This window comes from Zonotrichia leucophrys, chromosome 26 (assembly GCF_028769735.1).
Source record: "Zonotrichia leucophrys gambelii isolate GWCS_2022_RI chromosome 26, RI_Zleu_2.0, whole genome shotgun sequence".
Taxonomy (NCBI): Eukaryota; Metazoa; Chordata; class Aves; order Passeriformes; family Passerellidae; genus Zonotrichia; species Zonotrichia leucophrys.
The window spans coordinates 5,120,616-5,137,436 of NC_088195.1; the positions used below are offsets into that span (position 1 = coordinate 5,120,616).

At 51.2% G+C, this 16,821-nt stretch overlaps 1 protein-coding gene across 1 annotated transcript; it reads left to right on the plus strand.

Annotated features, from left to right (window-relative positions):
* Window positions 1-492: 492 nt before the first annotated feature.
* LOC135458110 (potassium voltage-gated channel subfamily A member 3-like) lies at window positions 493-15,974 on the plus strand. Its single transcript, XM_064733057.1, has 2 exons — window positions 493-3,916; window positions 13,330-15,974. The coding sequence occupies exon 1, from the start codon at window positions 635-637 to the stop codon at window positions 2,405-2,407; it is 1,773 nt and encodes a 590-aa protein (XP_064589127.1). The 5' UTR covers window positions 493-634; the 3' UTR covers window positions 2,408-3,916; window positions 13,330-15,974.
* Window positions 15,975-16,821: the final 847 nt, after the last annotated feature.

The window sequence follows — 16,821 nt, forward strand, 5'->3', positions numbered from 1 at the left end:
ATGGACACACACACATGCACACGCTCTCCTAGACAGAGAAAAACAATCCCCAGCCTAACCCAGACGCTGATTCAAAACAACTGTTGGGTCTGGCCGCGCTGTCGGCTTTCCACTGCCCACAGCCTCCCACCGTGTGAAACCGCCGCTGAAAACCAACAGGCAAACGCCGAAATCCAGAGCCAAAATCGCATTTCACCTGGGGAAGGGCAGAAAAACTCTTTCTAGGCAGCGGTTCTGCCAGGAAAAACCCCTCTCCCTGCTGGCAGCGAAGGATGCTCCCGGGAGGAGCCTGAAGCCCCTGGGCGCTGCCTGGGGGCGGATGGGGCTCCCCCAAAGCGGGGCAGGGCAGGGGGTGCCCGCAGCTGCCGGGGGGCTGCGGGGCAGGGCCGGGGGGCCGGTGGGTGTCTCCGGGAGCGGTGACTGAGCGAGGCGGTGCCAGGGCTGGGGGCGGATTTTTTGAGAAGAGCCTCAGCTCTTCAGAGCAGCGGCAGCCGCTGGAGGAGTTGGGCGGCTGTTGCTCCCTCTCCGCCCGCAGGAGGAGGAAGAGGAGGAAGAGGAGGAAGAAGAGGCTTCGGCTGCCGCCTCTCGGATCCCCCCTCCCTCCTCCCCTTTTCCCCTTCCGCCCCACACCTTTATGGACGAGCGCCGGAGCTTGCTCTACTCCCCGGCCGCCTCCTGCGCCGGCCGGCAGCCGCGGGGCGGCTCCAGCAGCAGCCACCACAACCTGGGCTACACCGAGCAGCCGCCCCCCGCCGCCCCCCAGCCGGGCCCCGAGCAGCCGGAGGAAGAGGGCGAGGAAGGGGAGGAAGGCAGCATGACCGTGGTGGGAGGAGGAGGAGGAGGAGGCGGCGGCGGCGGCGGGGACCCTTTGCTGGAGGAGCCCCAGCATCCCCCGGCGCTGCTCGGGGGGGAGCGCTACGATCAGCCCCCGGCGGCGGCCGTGCCCGCCGGGCAGCCCGCGGGCGCTGCGGAGCACGAGTGCTGCGAGCGCGTGGTGATCAACATCTCGGGGCTGCGCTTCGAGACCCAGCTCAAAACCCTGGCTCAGTTCCCCGAGACGCTGCTGGGGGACCCCCGCAAGAGGATGCGCTACTTCGACCCCCTCCGCAATGAGTATTTTTTCGACCGTAACCGTCCCAGCTTTGACGCCATCCTCTACTACTACCAGTCGGGCGGGCGCATCCGGCGTCCCGTCAATGTCCCCATCGACATCTTCTCCGAGGAGATCCGCTTCTACCAGCTCGGCGAGGAGGCCATGGAGAAGTTTCGGGAGGACGAGGGTTTCATTCGGGAGGAGCAGCGGCCGCTTCCCGAGAAGGAGTTTCAGCGCCAGGTGTGGCTCCTCTTCGAGTACCCCGAGAGCTCTGGGCCGGCCCGAGGCATTGCCATCGTCTCTGTCCTGGTCATCCTTATCTCTATTGTCATCTTCTGTCTGGAGACCCTGCCTGAATTCAGGGATGACCATGACTATGAAGGAACTGGGGGGACCTTCGGGACAGGCGGAGGCCCTCTCCCACCTGATGTCTTCACCAACTCCTCATCCTCGCCTGCTTCCATGGTGTCGTCCTTCACTGACCCTTTCTTTGTGGTAGAGACTTTGTGCATCATCTGGTTCTCCTTCGAGCTGCTGGTCCGTTTCTTTGCCTGCCCCAGCAAGGCCACCTTCTCCAAGAACATCATGAACATCATTGACATTGTGGCCATCATCCCCTACTTCATCACGCTGGGCACAGAGCTGGCCGAGCGGCAAGGCAATGGCCAGCAAGCCATGTCCCTGGCCATCCTCAGAGTCATCCGCCTCGTCAGGGTCTTCCGCATCTTCAAGCTCTCCCGGCACTCCAAGGGGCTGCAGATCCTGGGCCAGACCCTCAAGGCCAGCATGAGGGAGCTGGGCTTGCTCATCTTCTTCCTCTTCATCGGTGTCATCCTCTTCTCCAGCGCCGTTTACTTCGCGGAAGCCGACGACCCCAGCTCGGGGTTCAGTAGCATCCCTGACGCCTTCTGGTGGGCCGTGGTCACCATGACCACCGTGGGCTACGGGGACATGCACCCCATCACCATTGGGGGCAAGATCGTGGGGTCTCTGTGCGCCATCGCGGGCGTGCTGACCATCGCCCTGCCCGTGCCCGTCATCGTCTCCAACTTCAATTATTTCTACCACCGGGAGACGGAGGGTGAGGAACAAGCCCAGTACATGCACGTCGGGAGCTGCCAGCACCTCTCGTCCAGCGAGGAGATGAAGAAGGCTCGCAGCAATTCCACCCTCAGCAAGTCCGAGTACATGGTGATTGAGGAAGGGGGGATCAACCACAGTGCATTCAAACAGGCTGCCTTTAAAGCAGGCAACTGCACAACCACAAACAATCCCAACTGTGTGAACATCAAAAAGATCTTTACGGATGTTTAAAATGAACCCAAAGCAAACGAACAGCAGCAAAATCTGAGGATGCAGAGAAAGAATACCAATAATAATAATACCAATAATAATGCAAAGTGACTGTGTGTCGGTGTTGTGTGGAACATGCACCATCGTCGGTCCTGTGTGTGCCCTCGTTTTTATACCTTTATTTTTTTAGATCCTTCCTTTCTAAAGATCCAAAAGTAAAAGGATTTAAAATTCTCTGAAGAAGAGGACAGCTAAAGGGTAAAGAGAAGGAAGATGAAGACAAGCCACACTCACTGTCAAAACAGGTGTTTGCTCTGCAACGTGTTGCAGGGCTGCTTTGCTTTTTGGGCTTTTGGGGAACCTCTTGCTTTGCTCCTGAATTCCCCCCTCTTTCCCTAAGGGCAGTGTGTAGCCAATCTCCCTTCCATCACATAAGATAACTTGTTGGATTAACAAACTCGGACTGGGTGGAGGAAGGAGGAAAACATGAGGCAGAGTGTACTGGGAGGGGGCTGGGAGGAAATAACCATTTAATTCTGCAGAGAGTCTCTGTTACCACATCGTTAAATGATGCTTAATATCGAAACATGTGATGTGCCATTACGGGCACATCCCAGATTTCCTTTTTCTCCCCATTAGATCATTTATGAAATTCTAATCTGGTCAGAGACCGAGTGCAATCAATGCTGATTTAAATACAAAAAAAACCTCCCTAAGCCTTCATTTTCTATTCTGGATTCCCTTCCCCTGTAACCTGATGGAATTATTTCCTCCAATGTCAAGTCTGTGGCCGTGCAGCGGGGATGTGTGCGGGAGGAGGGACAGGACAGGCAGACTGGAATGTTTTCAGGAGTGATGTCGGCACGGAGCGGGATCCACGACGGGCTCCTCGCCGTGCCTGGGAGCCTCCAGCCCGCCCAGCCGGAGACAAAGGGATATTTCCCCCTCGTTTTGCGATGCCTTTGGAGGAGCTGCAGCCGCTTATCACCAGAAGATTAAAGTGGCGAACACGCCTTCCAGCGGAAGTCACTAATTCCGACCGGAGTGATGCAGTTGCCATGGTGACCACGGTTTCCTGGGAAACCCCCAAAGGTTGTCATGGCATCCCTTCTCCCATCCCCCTTGGTCCTTGCTCTTCCCGCAAAAAGCCTTTCCAGATGGTTCCAGCTCCTCCATCCCACAAGACGTCGTGGCTCTGCACCCCCTTCCTGGTTCCTGTCCTGCTGCTCCTCCCGTGTGCCCAACAAAGCATCCACAGGCAGCAATCACCCCCAGATCCACCTGTCCCCCACCTGGGCAGTGCAGTCTGGGCATGGAGGTTCATCCTGTTCCACCAAGAACCACCCCAAACCCAGTGGGAGCTGGCACCGAGCAAGCCTGGCCAGGGAGGAACCTTGGCAGCTTTGTGAAACAAGGGGGACAGTAAAAAAATCAGGATTGAAAAATAACCAAAAATCCCTCTGGGAAAAAAAATCACCGGCTTCATCTTCACGTGTATGCCAGGGGCCATGGGACATCTGACGGGATCAGGTGAGCTCTGCACGGGGGTGACATCAATGGAGTCATAGTGCTGGGTTTTTTTGGACAAACCCCATGCTTTCCACTGCTTACTTTTATTCTCCAGCTTTTCCTGCCGCTCTCGGGTATTTTTATACACGTTAGATAAAGTGGGATCACATCCTAGAGCTCCTCTGATTGTATTTGCTTTTTAGTTCTGTGGGAGGAGGAAAACCCTGCTGCTTCTCTGCAGCTGGATTGCTTCATTTCTGTGCTAAAAAGGTGATTTCAGTGGTGTAATGCTCCCATCCAGCCCCTGCCACTGACACAGGCCAAAAGCAGCTTGGCCTCAAGAGCTTTGGCTCCAGCTTTGCTCAGTTTTGCTGGATTTCGGGTTAAAAAAAGCCAAATTCCTCTGAGGTAGCACATGGAACAGGCAGGCTGTTAAATACCTACAGCAAATAGAAATTTGGCCTCAGTCTGTGAAGTCCCAAGGCTGTGGAGAGGGGGCCTTGTCCTGAGGGATGCTGGCCATGCCAAAATTGCAGTTTAGCTGGGATTTTTCCCAGACTCCGAAGGATCTAGATGGTTTGCAGCACCCTCCCTTAGCCACAGTCAGTAAATTCAGGGAAAATATCAGAGCCCTTCCTTGGCTGCTGGGGTGTGATGGTTTTATTGGGGCTACCCGAGTTTTCATGAGCTGAGGGTCCAAGATTTGATCTTTATTAGGGAGATGCTCTGGAACATCAGGGGAAGTTACAAACCTGAGATTCCTTGTCCAGAGTAACTGGGATTCCTTGTCTGGGATAACTGGGAATACCTCAGTGTGCCTTTTCCCCAGGGAAAAGGGCTGAAATGTCATTTCTGCCTACAAGCTCTCACTTTTTACTATTATTCTCTTTCATTGTTATTAAATTTTATTGTTATTAAAGCTTTCCCACATGCCTGTTCCTAAAAGGAGGGTCTGAGTTTAAGAGCAGTGCAAACATGGCACTCAGGGGAGTTTGCAGATGAGCTCTGGGTTGGTGATTTCCCCGTGGCAGCTGCACGGGGTAGGGAAACCACATGTTCTTGAAATGGCACAGAACAATTTTCAGTTTCTCTGTCATCTAAAATAAGCAGAGACCTTGCAGGGGGTTGGTTTGTTTTCCTGACTCCTCCCTGACTGATTTTGTAGGAGCAGAGGAGTTTCAAAGGGGTTTTATTGACAGCAAAAGATGCTTTATGGGGTAGGTGACAAGGAAACATCTTCACCCATTGGGATAAAAGGCAGTTTGGCTCTGGTGAAATTCCAGAATGGTTTGGGTGGGAAGAGACCTTAAGGATCATCCAGTCCCACCCCTGTCATGGCAGGGACACCTTCTACTGCCCCAGGCTGCTCCAAGCTCCATCCAACCTGGCCTTGGGCACTGCCAGGGATCCAGGGGCAGCCACAGCTGCTCTGGGCAAACAATATCTGACCTAAATTTCCCCTTTTTCAGAAAAATACTTTTCACTATTGAGTAGTATCACTGAAAGACAAAAATTCACTGCTGCTGTCTTTTAGATACACCCCCAAAAGTGGAAGTGGAAAACTGGGGATATCCTTTGGATGTTCTGCCCTCTTTGCATCCTCCATCTCTGCTGTCTCATGGGTGCCATTCAGTGAGAGAAACTGAGCCACCTGCTCTAGTGGAAGGTGTCCCATGGATGATCTCTAAGATCCATTCCAACCCAAACCATTCAGTGCCTCTGATAAATGCCTTCTGTTCCTGGTCTGGCAGCTCCTCTGGCACTGGCTGCTGCACATGCTGTGCCAGGGATTGCAGAGATCCCTGAAACCCTGGGCTCTCCACAGCCAGCTGCTGTTTAAGTGGCTCTGCCTTGTTCCCCATCAGGACCAGGCAGTGTTTCAGCAGCCACTGGGGATTCCAGAGCAGCCTGGGCTCTGCTGGGCTGGCCTGTCCCTAATGTGCTTAGAGGGGCAGCATTAGGGGATTAGTGTGAGGCAAAGGGCTCGCCCAGACCTGGCTGATTACATTAAATGGAGGAAAAGGCATTATTACCACAACTCTGGGTGATGATTTCCAGCACCCCAAGAGCAAAGGAGCAGGGTCTGCACAGCTCTGGGCAATCCCACAGCAATGTCCTTCCTGTCCTTTGTGTCCTTTGTGGCACTGAAGGATGGCAGTGAGGAGGAAGAGGCAGCTCCCACCCCTGCGAGGCTGCAGCTGGATGCTTTCAGTTCATCACAGAGTCACAGGAAGGTTTAGGTTGAAAACAACCTTAAAGAACATCTTGTTCCAACCCCCACACAGGGCACTGGGTGCTGCAGAGCCTTGTACCTCCTGTTTGCTCTTTTCACACGCTGCTGTCAGCCTCCCTTTCCCTCTGCCTGTATTTCAGGACCTGTCCCCCTGTTTCCAGCCTCCCTTTGCCTGTATTTTAGGACCTGTTCCCCTATTTCCAGTCTCAATTTCCCTCTGCCTGTATTTCAGGATCTGTTCCCCTGTTTCCAGTCTCAGTTTCCCTCTCCTGTATTTTAGGACCTGTTCCCCTGTTTCCAATCTCCCTTTGCCTGTATTTTAGGACCTGTTTCCAGTCTCTCTTTCCCTCTGCCTGTATTTCAGGATCTGTTCCCTTGTTTCCAGTCTCTCTTTCCCTCTGCCTGTATTTCAGGACCTGCTCCCCTGTTTCAGCCCTTGATGCACATCCTTGGTGTTGGGGGGTGCACCAGCCACAACCTGGCCCCTCCACTTGGTTCTTTGACACCATCACCTTTTTCTCCTGCTTCTTTCCCCTCTTTTTTTGTGTGTGTTTTCAGGCCTGAGCTCCTTCAAAAGGTTCTGTTGTTCTCCAGCACAATAGATGCCCTTTGGGTGCCTGGGGTGGCCGGAGCAGAGCAGTATCCATCCCACCCCACGTGTGGACACAGACAAGGGCTGCAGATATCTCTTTCCTCCAGGAGGGTTAAATTTCCTCCCAGGCAATTGTTCCTGCTCCATCCCTTGACAAAAGGAGCCGGTTTTGTTTTTAATCCCCAGTTTATGGACAATTAGGCAGCGGCAAAGGGCAGACAAGTGATTTCTCTGGCAGAATGGAAGGAGCCAGCCTGGGTCATTGCTCTGAAGGGTCTCTCCTGCAGGGATTTACACAAGGAAAGGGTGTTTGGCAGTGCTTGGCTTGTACGGGGAGCCTTGTGTGTAAAATCTGTTTAATTGTGTAGTTTGGAGCCCTCTCCTGCCAAGCTTTTAAAATATGCATGTCTTGGTGCGAGCACACGGAGGCTCCACCGCCGCCCGAGGGAAGCAGGGCTTGCTTTTCCCTGCTTTAAATGCTTCAGCAAACGATCTCTGGGCAGGCTGCAAACCTGGCAGTGCAAACAGGCAAACGGGGTTTAACTGTGCCTTATTTTGCCCTTCAGTCTCAGTTCTGTGTGTACCTGGGAGGAGAGCTCAGTGCCTCAGCATCCTCCTGCAAGGGCAGTCATATCAGGCACTTACTTCCCAGGGAAATAAGGGATTTCTGGATATTATATGATCTTTGTCATAGATTATCTTTAAGGTCCCTTCCAACCCAAAGCATTTGATGATTCAATGGTTACAGGATACTCTGGGCAGGGCCATATCCTTGGAATTCTCACTCTGCAGCTGGTGCTGCTGCCCTGCATCCTCCCTGCTCTGGGTCCCTTGGCTGGGCTTTGGGGTGCTGTTCAGCTGGAGGATGTGTTAAGGGTGGGATGTTGGTGCCTTTCCCCGTTTCCCTGGGTGCTGTTTGCATGGCTGAGTCCAGGCAATCCCGATGGGTGCAGGGTGGCATCAGCCCTGTCCCTGTGCCAGAGGTGGGAGGTGGGCATTGAGCACCTCTGTGCTTCTTTTTCTTGGAAACAGTCCTGGGGCCGTGGCCATCACCACTTTAAGGACATTTGGGGGTCATTTTGGGTGCCCTGAGGTGCCTCATCCCAGCTGGAAATCGCTGTCCAGCAGTGGAGGGTGTTTGACCCATTTCAGGGGGTTCCTTAGGTCAGAAATGAGACTGGCACCAGGAGGAGCTGTCCAGTCCCAGCTGTGTCTTAGGGCAGAGCCATCCCCCAGCAGGGACACATTCACTGCAAGGGGATCCCTGTAGAGTGGCTCCTGCCCCAGGGGATCCCTGTGAGGGATCTCAGCCTCAGGGGTTCCTGCAAAGGGGTTCCAGCCCCATGGGATCCTTGCAGAGCAGCCCCAGCTCCATCTCCAGGCCTCTCCCAGCTCTTGCTCCAGGCAAAACTCTGCTGGTTGAGCCTGGGATGCCATGGAGAGCTCTCACTGGTGCTTGGTATGGAGATGCTTCCACTGGGTGAGCTTTCACTCAGTGCTTGGTACATAGAGGCCCATGGGTGATGCTGTCCCTGTCCCAGGGCTGTTTGTCCCCTCGTGTTGGCTGCTCCCTGCTGGGAAGATCTCAGGGTTCCTTCTCTTTGTCACTCAGCGAATCCCAGTTTGTGTTCCTGAAAACCATCCTGTGCGTGGAAGAGCTGGAGCCCTTCTATCCCCAGTTCTGACAAAAATCACCACAAACACAAACCCCGTGTTTATGTTTGTGCTTTTCCTTCCGCGATTATCGAGCTGCCCTGACACCCACAGGGCTCAGGGTCTGTCTGTGTCTCATCAGGGTCTGTCTGTGTCTCATCACTGCTCAGAGCCTGAATTTCCAGCGCTGAGGATGCTCGGTAGCAGGGCAGGGAATCCTCCCCGCATGAGCATCCCCGCAGGGCACCGTCACTTCGCTCCTCCTTATGAACCAAGACACGCTCAAATCAATTCCAACATGTCTCCCATCTCCTCCAGCTCCTCGCTGGAGCCAGGAGGAGCTGGAATTCTCCCTGACCGCTGCTTTTCCCTGCTGGCTCCGCACACTCATTGCGAGAGCCCCGGCTCAGCCGTGCCGACGGCAGCAGGCGCTGCTGGGTTTGTTTAGGAATGATTCATTTCCTTCACACTGGTGATTCCGATGCTTTTCTGAGCATGCTGGAGCTCTGCTGCTTTGCTTCAGCGGTTGCATTTCAATTTTTAGCATCTCTGAACTGGGCGGGCTGGGGTTGGATGTGTGGAAGATGTGGAAGAGTGTGTGGATGTGTAGAAGAGTCTGTGGTCCCCTCTGCTCACCCCAACAAGGTTCAAAGTGCAGTCAGGTTTATTCTGAGGCAGCCCAGCTGCTTTGCTTTGCTTGCTCCAAAGCACAACATCTTCCCTGCATCCTCGTCATCCTTGCTTCCTCGTTATCCCTGCAACTTCATTCCCACATAGAGGATAGAGGAGGAAAATCCTTTGGGGTTTTATCATGGTTTGCTCAGTGCTGGATCAGGGCTTGCAGCAGGGTCTGTGCTTGGGGTGTTGCTCCAGGGAAGCCAAAGGCTGGGAGGGAGGATGGAGGGGATGAACACACACTTTTCAAAGTGTTTTCAAAAGTCTCAATTTGCTCTTGGGCTTGGTGCAAGGAAGGAGCTGTGTCACTATAGGACACGAAAGAACACAAGCTCACACTGCTGTTCTCAAGGTGAAGAAAAGGGAAGTTTATTTTCTGACTCCAACATTTATAGTTTTCCAAGAGTGATCCTGGATTGGAGGATGACAATTCCACCTCTCCAATGACACTGGACAAACCAACAGTCCATCAACTTTCTCCTCTTCTATTTAAAAATGCAAAACAATCAGTTATTTACAGAAAGTGTGTGAAAAAGTTCACTACAAGAATGTCAACATCAGAAGGCTTAGAAAATCTTAAAAAAACCAGGGTGACAGAGCTGTGCACAGAGTGGGCAGGGATGATGCTGTAACCTTCAGGGAGTTTGAGTTGGTACTCCAGGGAAATGTGTCCCTGCTCCCTCTGTGAGAAATTTGCTCCCTGGGCTCCTCTGTGCCTCAGTTTCCCCATCTGTAAATGGCCCCAAGCAGCTTCAGGAGGTATTTGCAATGAAACTCCTGGGGAAGGAAGAGATAGTTTTGAAACATGGAGCAAGGAGTGAGAACTCCTCCAAAGGTTTTATGGGATTCAGCTTTCTTGAGGCTGGAAAAGCCTGCAGACCCTGCCCTGGGTACCCCAATAATCTCAGTTATTTCCCTTGGCTGGAGGGAAGCCTGAGGTTTCACACAGCTTCCCAAGCTGCCAGCTCTGCCTTCATCTCCCCATCAATACCCTCCTCTCCTGTGATTTCTTCACTCTGCATCTTCCCTTTCCCACCCTTCTGGCCCATTTCTCCTGAAATCTCTGTGAATTTAGGGGTGAGAACCCTCTTCTCCCTCCTTGCTGCTTGGAGCTGCCACTGTGTCTCTATAACAATTTAACCTCACACTGTTGCACTGGGTCAAAAACCAGACATTGGAAATTTGGGCTTAAAAATGGCCCTGGCTGCTGGGAATTTGTGTTTTCAGTAGGGTTGGGGAAGGAGTTGCTGTGAATTGGATGCAGCATTGAAGGTTTGAGGCTTCTCTACCTCTGCCTGTGCCTTGGTGGGTGCAGGTGCCTGAATGATATTCCACACTTTAAATCTCTTGGAATTAAGGCAGGAAATCTTCTTTCTGCAGCATCAGAAACAAACCTGGGCTGTTCTCTCCCAGAGCTGGACATTTCCAGGGGTGTCTCTCCCATCCTGGTTGCAAGATGCTCTGAGAAAGCACAGGGAGCCCAAGGAGGAATGAGTGGGGAATGCAGCCTTGGTCCAGCTGGGTTCCTCTCTTGGGACATCTCCTGGGAATTTTGCTTTATTTTGCTCCATTTTCTTGCCCAACAGCCATGCAATTCCCTTGGAGAAGAGCATTACACCAGCACCCTTATCAGCCAAGTGTGGGACTCAGCCAGAGATATCAGTTCATTTGATAAGATCTGTTTTCTTAACAGAAAACCTGTGCTGATTGGCATCAATTAAATCTTCCTCTTTAATTCTGTATTAACACTCTCAGCCATTCCAACATATTGTTTGGGATCAGTGACAGATGGCCAGACCCATCATTTTTGCAGGTCATTTTATTTATCCCTTAAAAAACTGTCCCAAACAGGAGCTGTTTTCCAGTCCTCTGGAAGGACTCAGGAGATGCTCAGTACTTGCACTCCCAGGAGCTGTTTTGCCAGCTCTGAGTGTTTAGATGGAAGTTATTTGGCTCAGTCAATTGAAAAACATCTAATTTTTATGGCTGCTGTTTAATATCCTCTATTTCTCTTGGGATGGAGAGGATTTCCTCACCCCTGTACAACGGAAAGACATCTGGATCCCTTCAGGAGCTGGAGCAGTGATAGCTCCTGAATGCTCCTCACTTCTCACTCCCACTCCCTGGATCCAGAGAAACAGCACCATTGTTAGGCTGAGGATTTGGCATTTCTTTCTTCCCTGGCAAGCATACAGCTTGGATAGGCTCCAGGTACCCCAAACACTGGATTATTTGCTTAGTGGGAATTAAAATCGTTATTTAATACCCTGGGGTACCCCAGGGTACCCCAAAACACTGGATTATTTGCCTGGTGGGAATTAAAATTGTTATTTCCCAGTTCATCTGCAGAGTCCCACCACCACCACCTTCTTGCCCAGTGGCATTTCCTGGGCTGAAGGTTCTGTTTGGGTCCAAGTTGTGTATTTATTTATTTATTCACTGTGTAATGCTCCAGGGATTTTTGAGGATCTTGGCACTTTGCAGCCCTTCTTGGCTGCCAGGTGGGAGGGGTTTAATCCCCCAGCAAGCCCAGTCCAATAAAGCAGAAAGCCCTGCTAGCTTTAAGCCCAGGAATGGCCCTGCTGGCACTTCAGGATAAGCTGGTGCTTGAACAACTCCTGGGCTGGATCCTTGCTGGGAGCACTGAGCCCCTCTGGAAGCTCTTTTCTCACAAGGGGATCTTTGCTCCTGCCAGGAATTCCCATCTCTTTCCTTCCTCTGCTGGATTTTAGCATCCCTGTAGCATCATTCCTACATCCCCACATCCTCATCATCCCTGCAGATGCATCCTCAGCATCCCCATATCATCATCATTATCACCCCTACAACTTCATCTCTGCAATTTTATCATAGCTGCATCATAATAATTCCTGCAACATTATCCCTGCAACTTCATTGTCACTACATCTTCATCATCCCTGCAGCTTCATCCCTGCAACTTCACCATCCCTACATCCTCATCATCCCTGCAAATGCATGTTCATCAACCCTGCAATCCTTGCATCCTCATTATCCCTAAAACTTCATCCCTGTAACTTCATCTGCAATTTCATCACAGCTGCAACATCATTCTCCCTGCAGCCTTATCATCCCTGCAGCCCTATCAGCCCTGCAACATCTTCAGCCCTGCAACATCATCAGCCCTGCAACATCCTTATCCCTGCAACATCCTTATCCCTGCATCCCCATTGTCCCTGCAACATCTTCCCTGCATCCTCATCATCCCTGCCTCCTCATTATTCCTGCAGCTTCATTCCCACATCCTCATTATTGCTGCAACTTCATCTCTGCCACGTCTCCATCCCTACATCCCGGTGCTTGCAGCATCCAGAGAGAGGATCTCTCCCTCCTCAGTGCATGGATCCCACCTGGCAATCTCCATCCTGCCTCTCCCTTTGGGGAAAACAGGCTGATTTTTGGGGCTGAGTGCTTTGGGGCTGATTTTTGGGGCAGGTCCTGGTGCCTTAGGCTGGGCTCTGGGCTGTGGCTGCAGCTGCTCTCAACCTTCCCCTCATCACCAGCTGCTAATGAAGGACCCAGCTCAGACAATCTGACCCAGCTGGGATGCTGCAGTTGCCATGGTGTGAAGTAAAGGCAGAACATGGATTTTTGGAAGATGAGAGGGTTAAAAACAGTTGCATGAAATTTCTAGAAATTTTAGTGTCTCAAAGACAGAGCAGAGCATCTCCCTGTATTCAAACAGGAGTCAGTCCTTTGAGTGTTGTGCAATTCTGGCACTGCAGAATTTGGGTGTTGTTTTGAGCCCTTTTCTGGACACCCCCATCCCCACATCAAAATGGGATTTTGGGTTTGTGCTCTGTGAGTGACTCCACAGTCCAAGCTCTGGGAGTGGGATCAGCCCTGGCTCCTCCCAGCACCTGGACTGGATTTATAAAACCAACCAGTTGCTCAATATTTCATGAATTACATCAGCTCAGAGCAACCTCAACTTGATTAAGATAAAAACATGAGGAAAACCCACTTGGCACTAATTATTCTGGGTTTGGAACTTGCTGCTAATGTGAGATAACAGTTAATAACAAGAATACATTTAATGAATCTTTTTCCTATCTTTAGCTCACTTTAGACTGTGTGGCATCTAGTCCATTAGAGAATTTAATTAGAAATTTTTCATTTTTCATTGGTGGGAAATGGAGTTGGGAATTTGTCAGGGAGGAACCAATGTGCAACTTCTCTTCTCCTTTATTTGCCAAAAAAAGGAACCTGTTCTTATTTTCCAAAGCAGGATGGATAAAAGTGGTTCTTTGCTTTGCCCCACAGATCACAGAAGAAGTTTTGAAATGAAGACCTTTAGGACTGTGTTGAGAAGTAAAACATCTCCAAGGAAAGGACAAACATCCCAAACATCCCCAACATCCCAACACGGTGACCGACGCTGCCGTGGACCCGACTGACAGAGGGCCAGCTAAACCCAGTCCATATTTCATATATATTTATTTATATATGGAATATCCCCCACTTTATCTGTGTTTTCTAACAAGTGCATTATGTAGAAGGGAACATCTTTGGAGCCAGATTATCTTCAATTTATGTGCAATATAACAGGACTGAACAAAGATGGGAGAAAGGAGGAGGAGAGGTGGAAGTCACTTGGACATAATTTCAGTATTTTTTAATATTATTTAAAAAAAATCTCTTGAAAGATGAAGCAACTAGAAAGGAAATGTTAAGCAGAGCTGCTAAAACTTAATCCAAGTGTTTTCTTGGGGTGGGAGGGAGTGGGGGGAAATTTGGTTTCTGTCGATGTTCCCTGGCGAAGGCCACGGGCTGTTCTCAGCTCTTTGAGAATCATTCCTGCTCCATTTTTCTCACTTTCCTGGAAATGCCCTTTATAAGTAGCTCTGTGCTGTACCAAAGGCTGTGATTTACTTTAAGTCCTTATTTAGAAAGAAACATCTCTGCTGGTGCTGAGGAAAAGGGTGTCGAACAGTTGTGCCTTGCTGTCAGGATCACTCCACAAAAAAACTAAGGAAAAATTGAATTTCCAGGGTAGAAAAGGTCTAAAAACCCAATGCTCCTTCTTCCTTTCATGAGAGCCTCTCTGCCTTTGTCTGCACTTCCACAGTACCCCAGTCTTGTGGGAATTTTATAGTGTTGCCTTGCTAATTCTGTAATAATTGGGAATTCCATCCCTCCTTTGTCCGTTGCTGTTTCATTTTTGCACATTGAGGTTTTTTTGGTGGAAGGTTTAGAGCTGTGGGTTGCCCATACTGGGCTGGGAAGCTCTTAAAGCTGGGCTTTCCATAACCTCACTGTGTTTCCTAGGACTGCACGGATCAATATTATCCTGGTGCCACGAGATAAATGGTGTGCAAAGGGATAAATGATGTGCAAAGGGATAAATGATGTGCAAAGGGATAAATGCAAATGGAAGAGGGGCTGATGGTTGTTCCTGCTCCCCTTTTTCCCCTCTTCAGCCTCATCCACCTACTCAATGCTGCCTCCATCCCATCTTGGGCACTGAAACCCTCCCAGCTCAGCCTCCACCAGAGGAGCAGAGTGAAACTTGGAACAGCGTTGGATTTAAGGGTGAAAATAATGTTGGAGGGACTCAGATGAGCACAGGAAGCTCTTTGTCTGCATTGCAGTAATTCCCTGGGAATGGTTTGGGAATGTTAATTTGGACCGGACAGAACCAAGTGAGCTGGAGCTTCCTCTGAAGCAGAGGCTGCTCAAGGAGAGGTAACAGGAACCAAAATTATTGTGTGTGAAACAGGCCCTTGAGCTGATGCTGCTGATTGTGCCCAAGGACCAGCCTCAAGGTCCTCACCAGGTACCTGGAAGGTGGAGAAGGGCCACTCTTCCAGAGGGAAGCACCAAAACCTGGATCCTTCCCCAGTGGAGCTGTTTGCCTGCATTTCACACAGAACATCCACAGGAGACACAGCCCAGGGAGGATGCACTGAAACCAACCCTGGAAAGAAGGCTGGAAATGGGAAAAATTGGGAATGTACAGGCAAAGCAGCCAACAATCTGCACCCCATTTCTTGCAGAAGAGCTTTGAAGACAAACAAGAACCCTGCAAAAAAACTTCAGCTGAAATTTGGGTTGAGAAACTCCCCTAACACTGAGAAATTATGTGATTCTTACAAGGAACGCCTTGGCTTTGGTGAGGTTGTGTTTATTTTGTTTGTTTTATCAACACAGATAATTTCTTGGCTGGAATTCCTCCTCCTGCCACGGCAGGTGCACCTCTGGTGGTGGAGACTTTGTTCCTGACAGAAGGGCTTGGGGGGCCCAAACACAGAAATCTCCAGGGCTCTGCACAGGTGCAGGTTGGGCAGAATGGCCTGAAAAGAAGCAAAAGTGTTAAACCCAGCAGTTTTAGTCAATTTAATCAGTTGGAGAATGAAGAGCAAATATGGATCTGGCTCTCAGTAGGACATTGCTCCTCTTGCATTTATTCCCAGCATGGAAGAAACCCCGTGGCTGCTGAAGCTGTGGGTAAATGGAGGAGAAAGGGCTGGTGCTGCTTTCACCTGGATTTACCACGGCTTTAACAGCAGAGGGAGATTGGGATGGAGGACCAGGATGAATGGAAGGCCTCATGGAGCATCTCCCTGAGCCCAGGGAGAGGAGCAGGGGGTGCCAAGGCTGGGCAGGGATGCAGGGAAGGTGAAACAAGGTGCGGTGTGAAATTGATGCGCTGCGAAAGCCACCCGCACAAATTACAGCTAATTAGAGCAGCGGCTCTCATTAACTTGGTTTGGCCATGCCCTGCCCGTGGTGGAGGTGGGGAGAGGGAGCTTTTCCACGGGATCTTCCAGCAAATTGCTCCTCCAAATCCCCGGGGCTGTGGCAGCAGTGGGGACCGCAGGGTTTGTGTCCCTCTGTCCCTCTGTCCCTCCCCTGTCCCTCTGTCCCTCTGTCACTGTCCCTGTCCCTCTGTCCCTCTCCCTGTCCCTCTGTCCTGTCCTGTCCCTCCTGTCCTCTGTCCTTCTGTCCCTCCATCCCCCGTCCCTCTGTCCCGTCTGTCCCTCTGTCCTTCTGTCCCTCCCTGTCCCTCTGTCCTCTGTCCCTGTCCCTCTGTCCCTCTGTCCCTCTGTCACTGTCCCTGTCCCTGTCCCTCTGTCCCTCTCCCTGTCCCTCTCCCTCTCCCTGTCCCTCCCCTGTCCCTGTCCCTCTGTCCCCCTGTCCCTGTTCCTGCCCTGTCCCTCTGTCCCCTGCCTGTCCCACCCCAGCACTGAAATGAATTATTGCTCGGGCCATAAAATCTCAGAGACCTTAAACAACCCCTTTAAAAAGACCAGGAGAAAGTGTTTGGAGTGAGGGCTGGAATTCCCAAATGCTCTTTCCCAGTGCTGGCAGGCTGGGGGAGATGGAGCTGCCCTTTTCTGGGACATCTCACCACCCAAAACCCCAAGGAGCTGTGAAACACATTTGTTTGCAGCCTCCCTGCAGCGTGACAGGTTCTCAGCATGCTCTTGAGCCTGCAAAGGAGAATGAACAAAGCTTTAGCAGCTCTGAAATCGCGAGAGACTGACCCCAAACCCACTTTTTCATGACCCCAAACCCACTTTTCCACTGCCCTGAAGGGTTTGGGCTGCCAACAGCCAAACCCCCATGAAAGGAGGGGAACCCCAGGCTGCCCACACAGGTATAAGGGCACATTAACACGAGGAAAATTGATTTTCTGGATTGCAGCACAGACCTGGATCTTGGGAAGCCCTGGTCCCAAAGGTGTTATATTTAGTTTCTTTTGGAACATGATCTAGTAGCCCTTAAAATGGGGGATAGAATGTATCAGTACTA

Bases quoted from the DNA above. Each gene is read 5' to 3' on its own strand.
- LOC135458110 (XM_064733057.1), top strand. From the start codon at position 635: ATGGACGAGCGCCGGAGCTTGCTCTACTCCCCGGCCGCCTCCTGCGCC.